Source organism: Salvelinus namaycush, chromosome 3, assembly GCF_016432855.1.
Source record: "Salvelinus namaycush isolate Seneca chromosome 3, SaNama_1.0, whole genome shotgun sequence".
Lineage (NCBI taxonomy): Eukaryota > Metazoa > Chordata > Actinopteri > Salmoniformes > Salmonidae > Salvelinus > Salvelinus namaycush.
In genome coordinates, this window is record NC_052309.1 from 31576045 (window position 1) to 31591560 (window position 15516).

Here is a 15516-nt window from a genome sequence, read left to right on the forward strand (position 1 = left end):
ATGATCTAAGTCAGAGATATCTCGCAAAGTAACAGCTGCTCTCTGTATCATCTCACATTCTCGCATTCTTGTGTCTCTTCCGTAGCAGGCATAAAAAAAAACAGACCGGACAAGTAGATGCGCAATGGATTATGGTCATTGTCGTTAGTTTAGCACATACAACGTGGTAATTATGTGGAATATTGTCCTGTTGGAAACTACAACTCCCTACTAAATCAGAGTTAAGCCTGGATCTGATTTCTCTAGAGAAACTGTGCAATGTGCGCGTTGAGCTCACAGAAAAAAACTAAATGAAAGTCAAATAATTGAATTGACATTGGTCAATTATTCTGAAAAAATATATAAACGCAACATGCAACAATTTCAAAAATGTTGCTGAGTTAGTTCATGTAAGGAAATGCCTGCCCATACCAAATATGCCTGCCCATACCAAAACCCCACCACCACCATGGGGCACTCTGTTCACAACGTTGCCATCAGCAAACCGCTAGCCCACACAACGTCATACCCGTGGTCTGCGGTTGTGAGGCCGGTTGGACGTACTGCCAAATGTTCTAAAATGACAGAGGCAGCTTATGGTATGGAAATGAACATTAAAATCTCTGGCAACAGCTCTGGTGGGCCAATTGCATGCTCCCTCAAAACTTGACATCTGTGACATTGTGTTGTGATAAATCTGCACATTTTAGAGTGGCTTTTTATTGTCCCCGGCACAAGGTGCACCTGTGTAACGATCATGCTGCTTCTTGATATGTCACATCTGTCTGGTGGATGGATTGTCTTGACTAAGGATCAAATGCTTACTAACAGGGATGTAAACAAATGTGTGCACAGAATTAATGGAAAATGTCATCTTTTATTTCAGCTCATGAAACATGGGACCAACACTTAACATGTAGCATTTATATTTTTGTTCAGAGTAGTTTAAGAACCGAAAAAGAACAGACATTTCAGTTAATCGCTCAGCACTAACACACCTGCAGAAACTGCCACACACAGATAGAAACACAGACGCGCGCACAGACACAAACAAGCACACACGGATAGACACACACAGGCACAGGCACAAAGGAACACACACACACACACAGTGTGTGCAAAGAACATGCAAATGGGAACACATAGATAGAAACACAGACAGACCGGCAAACCTATAAACGGAGAGCAGTGGAGACCGACAGTAAAGGCCAGCGTGTTTGTGTGTGTTGGAGAGCTGCAGGCAGTGTAGTGAGAGAGAGAGAGCAGAGGCCCACTGGCTGACCTACATTCACCCCATTCCCCGTGTTAGATCCCCTCAACCCCCTCCCACTGGATACACCATGATGGGTAGGAGGTGGCAGTCCACTAGTTAGACTGGATTTTCAGCTTATTCTGTGAATCTTCCAACTGGGAATTATGGAAAAGCAAGGAATGTTGGGACAGTTTGTTGGGAATGTTTGACTGTCTTAAGAGGAGTGTTAGGCTATCTATTTATCTTTGAGGCCGTTATCCATTCTCCATCTTCATGTAGCTCTGTCTGATGATATGGTGATTCTCTCCCAAGCATGCAGGCCTCTAACTCTGTAGATAATATAAGGAAAGAGAATACATTTGGGCTATGTAATAAAAGCTTTAGACTGTAACTTCGTAACATAACGATAGGATTATGTACACTACATGACCAAAACTGCTGACACCTCAAATCTCATTCCAAAATCATGGCTATTAATATGGAGTTGGTCCCCCCTCCACTCTTCCCGGAAGGCTTTCCACTAGATTTTGGAACATTGCTGCGGGCACTTGCTTCCATTCAGCCACGAGCATTAGAGCATTTTTTCCTACTGTATTATTGACTGTATGTTTTGTTTATTCCATGTGTAACCCTGTGTTGTTGTATGTGTCGAATTGCTATGCTTTATCTTGGCCAGATCGCAGTTGCAAATGAGAACTTGTTGGCTAAATAAAGGTGAAATACAATTTAAAAAAAGGAAAAAAAAGTGAGGTTGGGAACTGATGTTGGGTGATTTAGGCATGGCTCACCGTCGGTGTTCCAATTCATCCCAAAGGAGTTCGATGGGGTTGAGGTCAGGGCTCTGTGCAGGCTAGTCAAGTTCTTCCACACCGATCTTGACAAACCATTTCTGTATGGACCCTGCTTTGTGCACGGGGGCATTGTCAAACTGTTGCTACAAAGTTGGAAGCACAGAATTGTCTTGAATGTCTTTGTATGTTCTAGCATTAATATTTCCCTTCACTGGAACTAAGGAGCCTGAACCATGAAAAACCGCTCCAGACCATTATTCTTCCTGCACCAAACTTTACAGTTGGCACATGGCATTGGGGCAGGTAGCAGTCCCCTGGCATCCGCCAAACCCAGATTTGTCCGTCGTACTGCCAGATGGTGAAGCGTGATTCATTGCTCCAGAGAACATTTTTCCACTGCTCCAGTGTCCAATGGCGGCGAGCTTTACACCACTCTAGCCGACGCTTGGCATTGCGCAAGGTGATATTAGGCATGAGTGCAGCTGCTCGGCTATGGAAACCCATTTCATGAAGCTCCCAACGAACAGTCCTTGTGCTGATGTTGCTTCCAGAGGCAATCTGGAACTCTGTGGTGAGTGTTGCAACTGAGGACAGACACATTTTACGCGCTACACACTTCAGCAAGAGGAAGTACATTAGAGTGTCTAGTTTGAGAAACAGACGCCGCACAAGTCCTCAACTGGCAGCTTCATTAAATAGTACCCTCAAAACACCAGTCTCAAGGTCAACAGTGACGAGGCGACTCCGGGATGCTGGCCTAGACAGAGTTGCAAAGAAAAAGCATATCTAAGACTGGCCAATAAAAAGAAAAGATTAAGATGGGCAAAATAACAGACACTGGATAGAAGAACTCTGCCTAGAAGGCCAGCATCCCGGAGTCGCCTCTTCACTGTTGATGTTGAGACTAGTGTTTTGCGGGTACTATTTAATGAAGCTGCCAGTTGAGGACTTGTGAGGCGTCTGTCTCAAACTAGACACTCTAATATACTTGTCCTCTTGCTCAGTTGTGCACCGGGGCCTCCCACTCCTCTTTCTATTCTGGTTAGAGACAGTTTGTACTGTTCTGTGAAGGGAGTAGTACACAGCGTTGTACGAGATCTTCAGTGTCTTGGCAATTTCTTGCATGGAATAGCCTTTATTTCTCAAAACAAGAATAGACTGACAAGTTTCAGAAGAAAATCCTTTGTTTCTATCCATTTCGAGCCTGTAATTGAACCCACAAATGCTGATGCTCCAGATACTCAACTAGTCTAAAGAAGGCCAGTTTTATTGCTTCTTTAATCAGGACACAAGTTTTTAGCTGTGCTAACATAATTGCAAAAGGTTTTTCTAATGATCAATTAGCCTTTTTAAAATGATCAATTTGGATTAGCTAACACAACGTGCCATTGGAACACAGGAGTGATGGTTGCTGATAATGGGCCTCTGTACGCCTATGTAGATATTCCATAAGAAATCAGCCGTTTCCAACTATAATAGTCATTTACAACATTAACAATGTCTACACTGTATTTCTGATCAATTTGATGTTATTTTAATGGACAATAATGTACTTTTCATTAAAAAATAAGGACATTTCTAAATTATGTCCAATTAGCTACTTTGGAATTGTTTACCAAAAGCCCTAACCAAAGTCACAAAGCGTGACCACTATAACGTGACGAAATGTCCAAAAGTTCCGTTACAGTCAGTAGAAACATGTCAAACGATGTACTGAATCAATCTTTAGAATGTTGTTAACATACATCTTGAATAACGTTCCAACCGGAGAACTACATTGACTTCAGTTGAGAGATGGAACGGACGTCCTACTCATGTGAAGGCGCATGGTGAATGCGTGATCAGCTCGTGGAAGTGATTACTCATTCCTGTCTCCTTCGGCCCCCCTTCACATTAGAGTCATCAGACTAAGTTCTATTGACTGTTGACATCTAGTGGAAGCCGTAGGAAGTGAAAACCCATCCATATCTCTCTGTATTTTCAATGAGAGCTTGGTTGAAAATCTGGCACCCCCAGATAAATTCCAAACAGGAAGTGGAACTTCTCAGGTTTTTGCCTGCCATATGAGTTCTGTTATACTCACAGACATAATTCAAACAGTTTTAGAAACTTCAGAGTGTTTGCTATCCAATACTACTAATAATATGCATATATTAGCAACTATGACATAGGAGCAGGCCGTTTACTCTGGGCACCTCTGTGCACCTTTCATCCAAGCTACTCAATACTGCCCCTGCAGCCATAAGAAGTTAAAAGAAATTCATGTTAGCAGGCAATATTAACTAGGCAAATTGTGTCACTTCTCTTGCGTTCATTGCACGCAGAGTCAGGGTATATGCCGCAGTTTGGGCAGCTTGGCTCATTGCTTACTAATTTGCCAGAATTTTACATAATTATGACAAAACATTGAAGGTTGTGCAATGTAACAGCAATATTTAGGCTTAGGGTTGCCACCCATTCGATAAAATACGTAACGGTTCCGTATTTCACTGAAAGAATAAACGTTTTGTTTTTGAAATTATAGTTTCCGTGTTTTGACAAAATTAATGACCAAAAGCTCGTATTTCTTGTGTTTATTATAATTAAATCTATGATTTGATATTTGATTGAGCAGTCTGACTGAGCGGTGGTAGGCAGCAGCAGGCTCGTAAGCATTCATTCAAATAGCACTTTACTGCATTTGCCAGCAGCTCTTAGCAATGCTTGCTGCACAGCGCTGTTTGTGAGTTCAAGCCTATCAACTCCCGAGATTAGGCTGGCAATATTACAGTGCCTATAAAAACATCCAATAGTCAAAGGTATATGAAATATAAATGGTATAGAGAGAGTCATTGGATGAATCCCGGAACATATTCCAGTCTGTGCTAGCAAAACAGTCCTGTAGCGTAGCATCCGTATCATCTGACCACTTCCGTATTGAGCAAGTCACATGTACTTCCTGCTTTAGTTTTTGCTTTTAAGTAGGAATAATTATGCTAAGATTTTCCAAATGGAGGGTGGGGAAGAGCTGTGTGTGGAGTAATGGTGGTCAAGAGTTTTATTTCCTCTGGTTGCACATGTTACATGCTGGTAGAAATGAGGTAAAACAGATTTAAGTTTGCCTGCATTGAAGTCCCCTGCCACTAGGAGCGCCGCTTCTGGAGGAGCATTTTCTTGTTTGCTTATGGCCTTATTAGAGTTGTTTGAGTGCAGTCTTAGTGCCAGCATCAGTTTGGTGGTAAGTAGACATCTACGAATAATATAGATCAGAACTCTCTTGGTAGATAGTGTGGTCTACAGCTTATCATAAAGTACTCTACCTCAGGTGAGCAATACCTCATGACTTCTTTAATATTAGACATCGCCCGCCAGCTGTTGTTGACAAATAGACACACACCCCCAACCCTCATCTTACCAGATGTAGCTTCTCTGTTATGCCGGTGCATGGAAAATATCACCAGCTCTATATTATCCGTGTCGTCGTTCAGCCATGACTTGGTGAAACATAAGATATTCGTTTTGAAGTCCCATTGGTAGGATAATCTTGATCGTAGGTCATTGATTTTATTTTCCAATGATTGCACGTTGGCCAATAGAACGGATGGCAGTGGGAGTTTACTCGCTCGCCTACGAATTCTCAGAAGGCAGCCCGACCTCAGCCCCTTTTTTCTCTGTCTTTTTTTCTCGCAAATGACGGGTATTTCGGCCTGTTCCCGGGAAAGCAGTATATCCTTCTTGTCGGACTCGTTAAAGAAAAAAGTTTCTTCCAGTTCGAGGTTAGTAATCTCTGTTCTGATGTCCAGAAGTTATTTTCGGTCATAAGAGATGGTAGCAGTAAACTCCCCGTCATGTGATTTTCCTTGACATATTTTACTTACCAGACACCACAATGGCAATATTTTAATAGCCAATACTGGCAACGATGACAGGCTGCTGGTCTCACGTTTTATTACAAATCAATGATGCTGTATTAAGATTTACACTGTGGAATATAAAGGGGTCCATAGGGCTTCACATGAGTCTGAATTACCAGTCATGTACAGAAGGTTTATGTTTTGAATAAGCAGTGCTTAATAAAGCATGTAAAGCCGTATGGCTGCAGTTAGAATGTCTCTATAGCCCTGTTCTCAGTCAGCTGGCTCTCATGCCCTTGTCACCCAGCAAAACAGATGGCATGACGCGTTGCATGGCAACACAGGCAAGCCCCTGTGGTGTATGGGGAGGATCTGGTAGTTGAGTGACAGGTGGGTGGTCCATTGGCTGTGTTGTCAACCACGTCAGTGACTGACAGATGGGTTGGTCCCGCCCCTCTGGGTCCGGTTCATATTAGGCCTCTATTGTCTATGTAGGCCTATATGCCACTGAGGATTTCAAATTCTCTCTGACACTGCTTTAATTTTCAATTTGGTCATCACAGCTAGATCCTTTCAATACTACTGTGTGTTGTGGAGAGAGGCTTTCTAGCCAGAGTCTCTCTAGCTGAAGGGCCTAGACATTCATGGGAACACACAGGGTGTTTCTCAATATGCATACTACCATGTTCCACACTCATTGTCCGAGGACATTCTCTTGAGTACGTTCTTGTGAGAACGAGAGTGTGGAGAACACACAAAACATTACATTTGAGAAGCAGTAGCACTCCCCCTACTGTATTACCCCACGCTGCACCTCCCCATTCACTGAACCTTCCAGACAGGACAATGGCAACAATAGAGAAGAAACAAGATATACTCTAAGCAAACATATTACTTCATAATTATCAGATAGATATATGCAAGTCATTGTAATCTAGCTAGCCAGCCAGCTAGTTTTAACAGGCAAAAATGACCTAAAACTAATGTAATGCACGGTAGAGTTGATGTCAATTCTTTGTGGCTAGCTAGCTAGCCACGTAGCCATATTGACTGAAGATGGACTTACCCATTTACTGAACCTTCCTACATCTAGCCAGGACAATGGCAATAGAGATGAAACAAGATATACAGAAAGCAAATGTTTTACTTCATACTGTAACTATCAGCTAGCTACATGTGAATCGTAATAATGTAGCTAACCAGATAGTATAACAGGCAAAAATTAACTAAAACCAATGTTATCCAAGGTAGATGTCAATTCTTCGTGGGTAGCTAGCTAACAATTATTTGGCTAGATAACAGTAGTAGCTAGCCAGTTAGCTCTATTGACTTACTATGGGCTTGCGACCTACGCACACTACAGTTGGGTATTGTAGGCACCCAATACCCACAGTCTGTTTCATTTTGTCTTAGTTACATCTTACAAAACAGTACATTGGTTATATACAGTACCAGACAAAAGTTTGGACACCTACTCATTCAAGGGTTTTTCTTTATTTAGACTTTTCTATATTGTAGAATAATAGTGACGACATCAAAACTATGAAATAACACATATGGAATCATGTAGTAACCAAAAAAGTGTTAACCAAATCAAAATATATTTTATATGAGATTCTTCAAAGTAGCCACCCTTTGCCTTGATGACAGCTTTGCACACTCTTGGCATTCTCTCAACCAGCTTCACCTGGAATGCTTTTCCAACAGCCTTGAAGGAGTTCCCACATATGCTCAGCAGTTATTGGTTGCTTTTCCTTCACTCTGCAGTTCAACTCATCCCAAACCAGCTCAATTGGGTTGAGGTTGGGTGATTGTGGAGGCTAGGTCATCTGATGCAGCACTCCATCAATCTCCTTCTTGGTCAAATAGCCCTTACACAGCCTGGAGGTGTGTTGGGTCATTGTCCTGTTGAAAAACAAATGATAGTCCCACTAAGCGCAAACCAGATGGGATGGCTGCAGAATGCTGTTGTAGCCATGCTGGTTAAGTGTGCCTTGAATTCTAAATAAATCACTGACAGTGTCACCAGCAAAGCACCATCACACCACCTCCTCCATGCTTCATGGTGGGAACCACACATGCGGAGATCATCCGTTCACCTACTCTGCGTCTCACAAAGACACGGCTGTTGGTACCAAAAATCTCAAATTTAGACATCAGACCAAAGGACAGATTTCCACCGGTCTAATGTCCATTGCTCGTGTTTCTTGGCACAAGCAAGTCTCTTCTTCTTATTGGTGTCCTTTAGTAGTGGTTTCTTTGCAGCAGTTTGACCATGAAGGCCTGATTCACAGTCTCCTCTGAACAGTTGATGTTGATGTGTCTGTTACTTGAACTATGTGAAGCACTTATTTCGGCTGTAAACTGAGGAGCAGTTAAGTCGAATGAACTTATCCTCTGCAGCAGAGGTAACTCTGGGTCTTCCTTTCCTGTGGCGGTACTCATAAGAGCCAGTTTCATCATAGCGCTTGATGGTTTTTGCGACTGCACTTGAAGAAACCTTAAAAGTCCTTGAAATTTTCTGGATTGACTGACCTTCATGTCTTAAAGTAATGATGGACACTCGTTTATCTTTGCTTATTTAGCTGTTCTTGCCATTAATATGGACTTGGTCTTTTACAAAATAGGGCTACAGTATATTCTGTATATCACCCCTACCATGTCACAACAACACTGATTGGCTCAAATGCATTGAGAAGGAAAGAAATTCCACAAATGAACTTTTAACAAGGCACACCTATTAATTGAAATATATTCCAGATAACTACCTCATGAAGCTGGTTGAGAGAATGCCAAGAGTGTGCAAAGCTGTCAGCAATGCAAAGGGTGGCTACTTTGAAGAATGTCAAAATACTTGTTTGCTTCCTACATGATTCCATATGTGTTATTTCATGGTTTTGATGTCTTCACTATTATTCTACAATGTAGAAAATAGTAAAAATAAATACCCTTGAATGAGTAGGTGTGCTGAAACCTTTGACTGGTACTATATGTGCTTTTGTGCTTATTCAAGTATCCTCAGCAATGGCATTATCTAGTAATGCCACAGCTGCTCTGTATTGTAGTAGTTCTTCTGTAGTAGCCTATAGCCCTGGATAACATACTAGTTTTTGCACTACAGTATTCATTCAGCTGTGTCCAGCTTGTTGTGGGACAGGTTCAATCTATCTTGTCCAGAATGTCCAGCCTACACATTTCCCACATTAGTTCCCTTTTCGCTCTCATTGTCCACCCCCCACCCTCTCTCTCCCCCACCCTCTCACTCTCTTCCCCCCACCCTCTCTCTCGCTCTCTCCCCCCACCCTCTCTCTCGCTCTCTCCCCCCACCCTCTCTCTCGCTCTCTCCCCTCACCCTCTCACTCTCTTCCCCCACCCTCTCCATCTTACTCTCTCTTCAACATGGGTCTGTGTTTCCCATCATTCTTTATACACTGTATCCTAACCCCTCTCCTCTCTCTCCTTCAGATTTCAACTATAACACAGACGGGTATGACGGTGATGCAGCAGAGGATCGTAAGAGTCAGGACGGTTCAGAGACCATGCCCTTCATAGACGAGTCCCCCACCATCTCCCCCAGCCTGTGTGCATGCGGCCCTGATGGAGAGGCCATCTCCCCCGTCCCACCAGAGGACCTGCTGCCCGGGGTGAGTCCCGTACACACGCGTTTACGCACAGACACTAGGGGTGAAACAGTTCACAAAACTCATGGTTCAGTACGATATGGTGGCGTCACAGTTCGGTATTTTCCATTTATTATAATAGTAAACATGGGTAGCTTGAATTCCCAGGAGCATATGGAAACAAAGGGACAAAAAAAACAGCAGTGCCTGCCTTATAACATGAAATAAAATAGTAATTTAAAACAGAATTTCAACAAGAGTGCATAGTCCAGCAGCATATATCAAAATTAAGTCACATAGCAGTGCCTTAAACAAAATAGGACCACTTAAGACTGGTTACTTGAAAAAAATATAAACATTTTTATCAGATTTTCAAGTTTTTCTTTAAGAAGATTAGTCTATCCGCATTATCTGCAGTGAGCACAGATCGGCTTGCTGTGACAATGTCAGCTGCTGTGGAGAATACCCTCTCGCTAGGGACAGAGGTCCCAGGCACAGCCAGGTAGTGCCTTGCTAACATGGCAACATGAGGGTATATTAACTCTTTGGTCTTCCACCATGTAAGTGGATCAGCATCCGGGGAATACATTCCACTTCCCTGTATGAGGTCACCTCCTCCTCTATGACCTTGACCTTTGACTTGGTTCCCTGCTCCTGGGTCGTGAACAACCCCCCCAAAAAGCTCAGCCATGGCAGACTTCTTTTCTGGAGGAGAACCCCTGTTGTCTGCCGTCTCTTGAGAGGGGTTGGCTCCTGTGGTATCTGTGGCTTGACCCTGCAGAATTAAATTAGATAAATTACTATCTCTGAAGTGGCTTTAAAAATATGATTTCTTGTTAGAAATATCAGACACTATTATGACAATTACAATTACTGTTTTATAATTAATTGTTAAATCACTAATTAATAAATGTCACATTAACAAAATAAATAAAATACCTGTTAAATATTGGTCACAATCTCTGCTGTGATTTCATTGTAGACTCTCAGACGAGCAGCAGCATCCAGGTGCAGTAGGGACTTGAACCGGGGGTCCAAAGCAGTGCTCTTGTGTAAGAAGTCTTTGACACCGGGGCCAGCATATCTAGGCTCCAGGTTAACTCTGATAGCAGTCTTGACACCCCTTACTGCGGGTTCATCTTCATCAGATGAAGATGGCGTAGCAGTCCAGACGTGGTTTGTTGTCCTATCACTTACTTTTTGTATTTTTCATCTTTTCTGTATATATTCCAATTTATTTTTCAGTCTCTTTTTCCATTTTTAAATTAAATATACCTTCCGGTAACCCGCCTCACTCAGTGACACGAATCCGCAATTTTTCTTAGACCCTATAGCCAAAACTTTCATCAGAAGGTAGCCAGCTAATTAGTTAAGTTACTAGCTATTTAGTCATTGTTAGCCACTGCTAGCGGCCTTTAACCTCTGCTCAGGCACCAGATGTTTTTTTAGCCTGGATAATACCTGCCAGCCTCGGACTGTTTTTCTCCACTACAACGCCAGATTTCTCCCGTAAACCCTGGACCATTGATCATCACAGCTAGCTAGCTGCCACTGAGTGACCCAGCCCTGAAGCTAGCCCTGAGCCAGGCGCCTCTCCCGGCTAGCAAACGAAATTACAACAACTTCAATAGCTCTTTCGCCATCTGGCCCGGTCCCTTCGTCGACATGGCGTCCCGCCGTACCACCACGACTGTTCCGCAGACGTAATTCCATCAGCTGTGCCTTCAACCGGCCTTTGCCGGATGACGGAGCAGACGCTTCTACTTAACCCGGACAGCTAACTTTAAACGCCGTGTCTCCTGCGTGCTAGCGTAGTAACGACTACCTAGCGGCTTCCCTTTTTCATCTATTGCTGTACACTGGACCCTATGATCACTTGGCTACATAGCTGATGCCTGCTGGACTGTTCATTTATCACGGTACTCCACTTTATTTACCTTTGTTTATCTGTCGGCCTAGCCCCGAACTCAGCCCCCGTGTGTAGTTAACCGATCCTCTCTGCCCATTCATCGCCATTTTACCTGTTGTTGATGATTAGCTGTTGTTGTCTTACCCGTTGTTGACTTAGCTAGCTCTCCCAATCAACACCTGTGATTGCTTTATGCCTCGCTTTATGTCTCTCTCAAATGTCAATATGCCTTGTATACTGTTGTTTAGGATAATTATCATTGTTTTAGTTTACTGCGGAGCCCCTAGTCCCACTGTACATGCCTTGGATATGTCCTTTGTCCCACCTCCCACACATGCGGTGACCTCACCCAGTATAACCAGCATATCCATAGATGCAACCTCTCTTATCATCACTCAGTGCCTGGGCTTACCTCCACTGTACCCGCAGCCCACCATACCCCTGTCTGCACATTATGCCCTGAATATATTCTACCACGCCCAGAAATCTGCTCCTTTTATTCTCTGTCCCCAACGCACTAGACGACCAGTTTTGCTAGCCTTTAGCCGTACCCTCATCCTATTCCTCCTCTGTTCCTCGGGTGATGTGGAGGCTAACCCAGGCCCTGTGTGTCCCCAGGCACTCTCATTTGTTGACTTCTGTAATCGAAAAAGCCTTGGTTTCATGCATGTTAACATCAGAAGCCTCCTCCCTAAGTTTGTTTAACTCACTGCTTTAGTACACTCCGCCAACCCTGATATCCTAGCCGTCTATGAATCCTGGCTTAGGAAGGCCACCAAAAATTCTGAGATTTCCATACCCAACTACAACATTTTCCATCAAGATAGAACTGCCAAAGGGGGAGGAGTTGCAATCTACTGCAGAGATGGCTTGCAAAGTTCTGTCATACTTTCCAGGTCTATGCCCAAACAGTTCGAGCTTCTAATTTAAAAAATGAATCTCTCCAGAAATAAGTCTCTCACTGTTGCCGCCTGTTATAGACCCCCCTCAGCTCCTAGCTGTGCCCTGGACACCATATGTGAATTGATTGCCCCCCATCTATCTTCAGAGTTCGTTCTGTTAGGTGACCTAAACTGGGATATGCTTAACACTCCAGCAGTCCTACAATCTAAGATGCCCTCAATCTCACACAAATTATCAAGGAAACCACCAGGTACAACCCTAAATCCGTAAACATGGGCACCCTCCTAGATATTATATATTATTGCCCTCCAAATACACCTCCAATATGCCTCATTGACTGCATCCTCTATGGTCCGCGGTCAAACGACCACCCCTCATCACTGTCAAACGCTCTCTAAAACATTTCTGCGAGCAGGCCTTTCTAATCGACCTGGCCCAGGTATCCTGGAAGGATATTGACCTTATCCCGTCAGTCGAGGATGCCTGATCGTTCTTTGACAGTAATTTCCTCACCATCTTAAATAAGCATGCCCCTTTCAAAAAATGTAGAACTAAGAACAGATATAGCCCTTGGTTCACTCCAGACCTTACTGACCTCGACCAGCACAAAAACATCCTGTGGCGGACTGCAATAGCATCGAATAGTCCCCGCGATATGCAACTGTTCAGGGAAGTCAGGAACCAATACACACAGTCAGTTAGGAATGAAAGGCTAGCTTTTTCAAACAGAAATTTGCATCCTGTAGCTCTAACTCCAAAAAGTTTTGGGACACTGTAAAGTCCATGGAGAACAAGAGCACCTCCTCCCAGCTGCCCACTGCACTGAGGCTAGGCGAACACGGTCACCACCGATAAATTCATGATAATCGAACATTTCAATAAGCATTTCTCTACGGCTGACCAAGCTTTCCTCCTGGCTACCCCAACCCCGGTCAACAGCTCCGCACCCCTCGCAGCTAATCGAGGGGCCAGATCGCAGATGTTCTGAAAGAGCTGCAAAACCTGGACCCGTACAAATCAGCTGGGCTAGACAATCTGGACCCTCTCTTTCTAAAATTATCTGCCGCCATTGTTGCAACCCCTATTACCAGTCTGTTCAACCTCTCTTTCGTTTCATCCGGGATCCCTGAAGATTGGAAAGCTGCTGCGGTCATCCCCCTCTTCAAAGGGGGTAACATTCTAGACCCAAACTGTTGTTACAGACCTATATCCATCCTGCCCTGCCTTTCTAAAATCTTCGAAAGCCAAGTTAACAAACAGATCACTTCTATTTCGCAACAAAGCCTCCTTCACTCACGCCGCCAAACTTACCCTCGTAAAAATGACTATCCTACCGATGCTCGACTTCGGCGATGTCATCTACAAAATGGCTTCCAATACTCTACTCAGACTAAATCTAATTTGCTATCACAGTCCCATCCGTTTTGTTACCAAAGTGCCTTATACCACCCAACACTGCATATGCTCTCGTCGGCTGCTCTCGTTGGCTGTATGCTCTCGTCGGCTGGCCGTCGCTACATATTCGTCGCCAGACCCATTGGCTCCATGTCCTCTATAAGTCTATGCTAGGTAAAGCTCCACCTTATCTCAGCTCACTGGTTACGATAACAACACCCACCCGTAGCACGCGCTCCAGCAGGTATATGTCACGGGTCATCCCCAAAGCCAAGACCTCCTTTGGCCTTCCTTTCTGTCCAGTTCTCTGCTGCCAGTGACTGGAGCGAGTTGCAAATATCGCTGAAGTTGGAGACTTATATCTCCCTCACTAACTTTAAACATCAGCTATCTGAGCAGCTAACCGATCGCTGCAGCTGTTCATAGTTCATCTGTAAATAGCCCACGCAATCTACCTACCTCATCCCCATATTGTTTTTATTTACATTACTGCTCTTTTGCACACCAGTATCACTACTTACACACCATCATCTGCTCATCTATCACATGTTAATCTGCTAAATTGTAATTACTTTGCTACTATGGCCTATTTATTGCTTTACCACCTCATGCCATTTGCACACACTGTATATAGACTTTCTTTTTTTCTGTTGTGTTGACTGTGCACTTGTTTATTCCATGTGTAACTCTGTGTTGTTGTTTCTGTCGCACTGCTTTGCTTTATTCTGGCCAGGTCGCAGTTGTAAATGAGAACTTGTTCTCAACTAGCTTAACTGGTTAATTTCAAAGATGCCACCATTGATTTCAGGATAATTGTTTTCATAGGCAGGACCATGGAAACTGATGGAATGTTCTCAGTGCAGATCAGTGTTGTGACTGTTTTGAGAGGTTTGCACACTTTGATAACTTCCTCTGCTTGTTTGTCATTTTCAGACTAAGTCACAATATTTTTGACATTCTTCCTCACAGCTTGATCAGTCAGTGTAGAATACACCGCAACTTTCTGCTCAAGGTATCTCTCAACCATGTCATGGCTTGAATTGCATCTAGTAGGGACATCTTGGATTAGTTTGTGGTTTGGCAGCTCCAGCATCTCCTGTTTTGTCTTGAAAACACGTGCAGAAGTTGTGCTTTTATGAAAGAAGGATACCATTTTCCTGATCTTTGCTAGGAGGCGAGAGATTGGATTCACTGACATTGCTTTTTGAGATGCTAGATTAATAACGTGAGCAAAGCATCCGCTCTGTGGCCCCAGTACAGCTAGTGCAACAGCGTTTGCAGTATTTCTAGCGTTGTCAGTGGTCACAGGAATCATTACATTATCCCTATCCTACTTCAACACTGCAACTACTTCCCATAGCTCTTCCCCCAAGTTTACACTGGTGTGACTACTCTCAATGGGACGTGTTTGAAGGACATGGCTTTTTATCTCCCACTCTGCCGTAATGAAATGAGCCTTACAGTAAGGTAGCTCTAGACGTCCAACTGTATGTTGTTAGAGCAACAGATCGCATTTCTGACAACTCGCTCTCAAGTTAAAAAAAGACAACTTCATTACTATGTCGATATTTTTCCCACGTTAACTTCTCTGGGATATGTGGGACACTAACGTCCCACTTGGCCAAAAGCCAGTAAAAATGCAGAGCGCAAATTCAAATAAATTACTATAAAAATCAAGCTTTCATGAAATCACACATGAAAGATACCAAATTAAAGCTACACTTGTTGTGAATCCAGCCAACATGTCAGAATTCAAATAGGCTTTACGACGAAAGCACACCAAACGATTGTTAGGTCAGAACCAAGTCACAGAAAAATACACCCATTTTTCCAG

The 15516-nt window shown here is 43.4% G+C and overlaps 1 protein-coding gene across 1 annotated transcript in view; it reads left to right on the plus strand.

The window, feature by feature from the left end:
* Positions 1 to 15516, plus strand: part of abr (ABR activator of RhoGEF and GTPase) — a 222573-nt gene that overhangs the window by 71900 nt on the left and 135157 nt on the right. The window contains exon 2 of the mRNA XM_038975573.1: positions 9321 to 9499. Coding sequence (XP_038831501.1) covers positions 9321 to 9499 — 179 coding nt within the window. The remainder of the gene's footprint in view (positions 1 to 9320; positions 9500 to 15516) is intronic.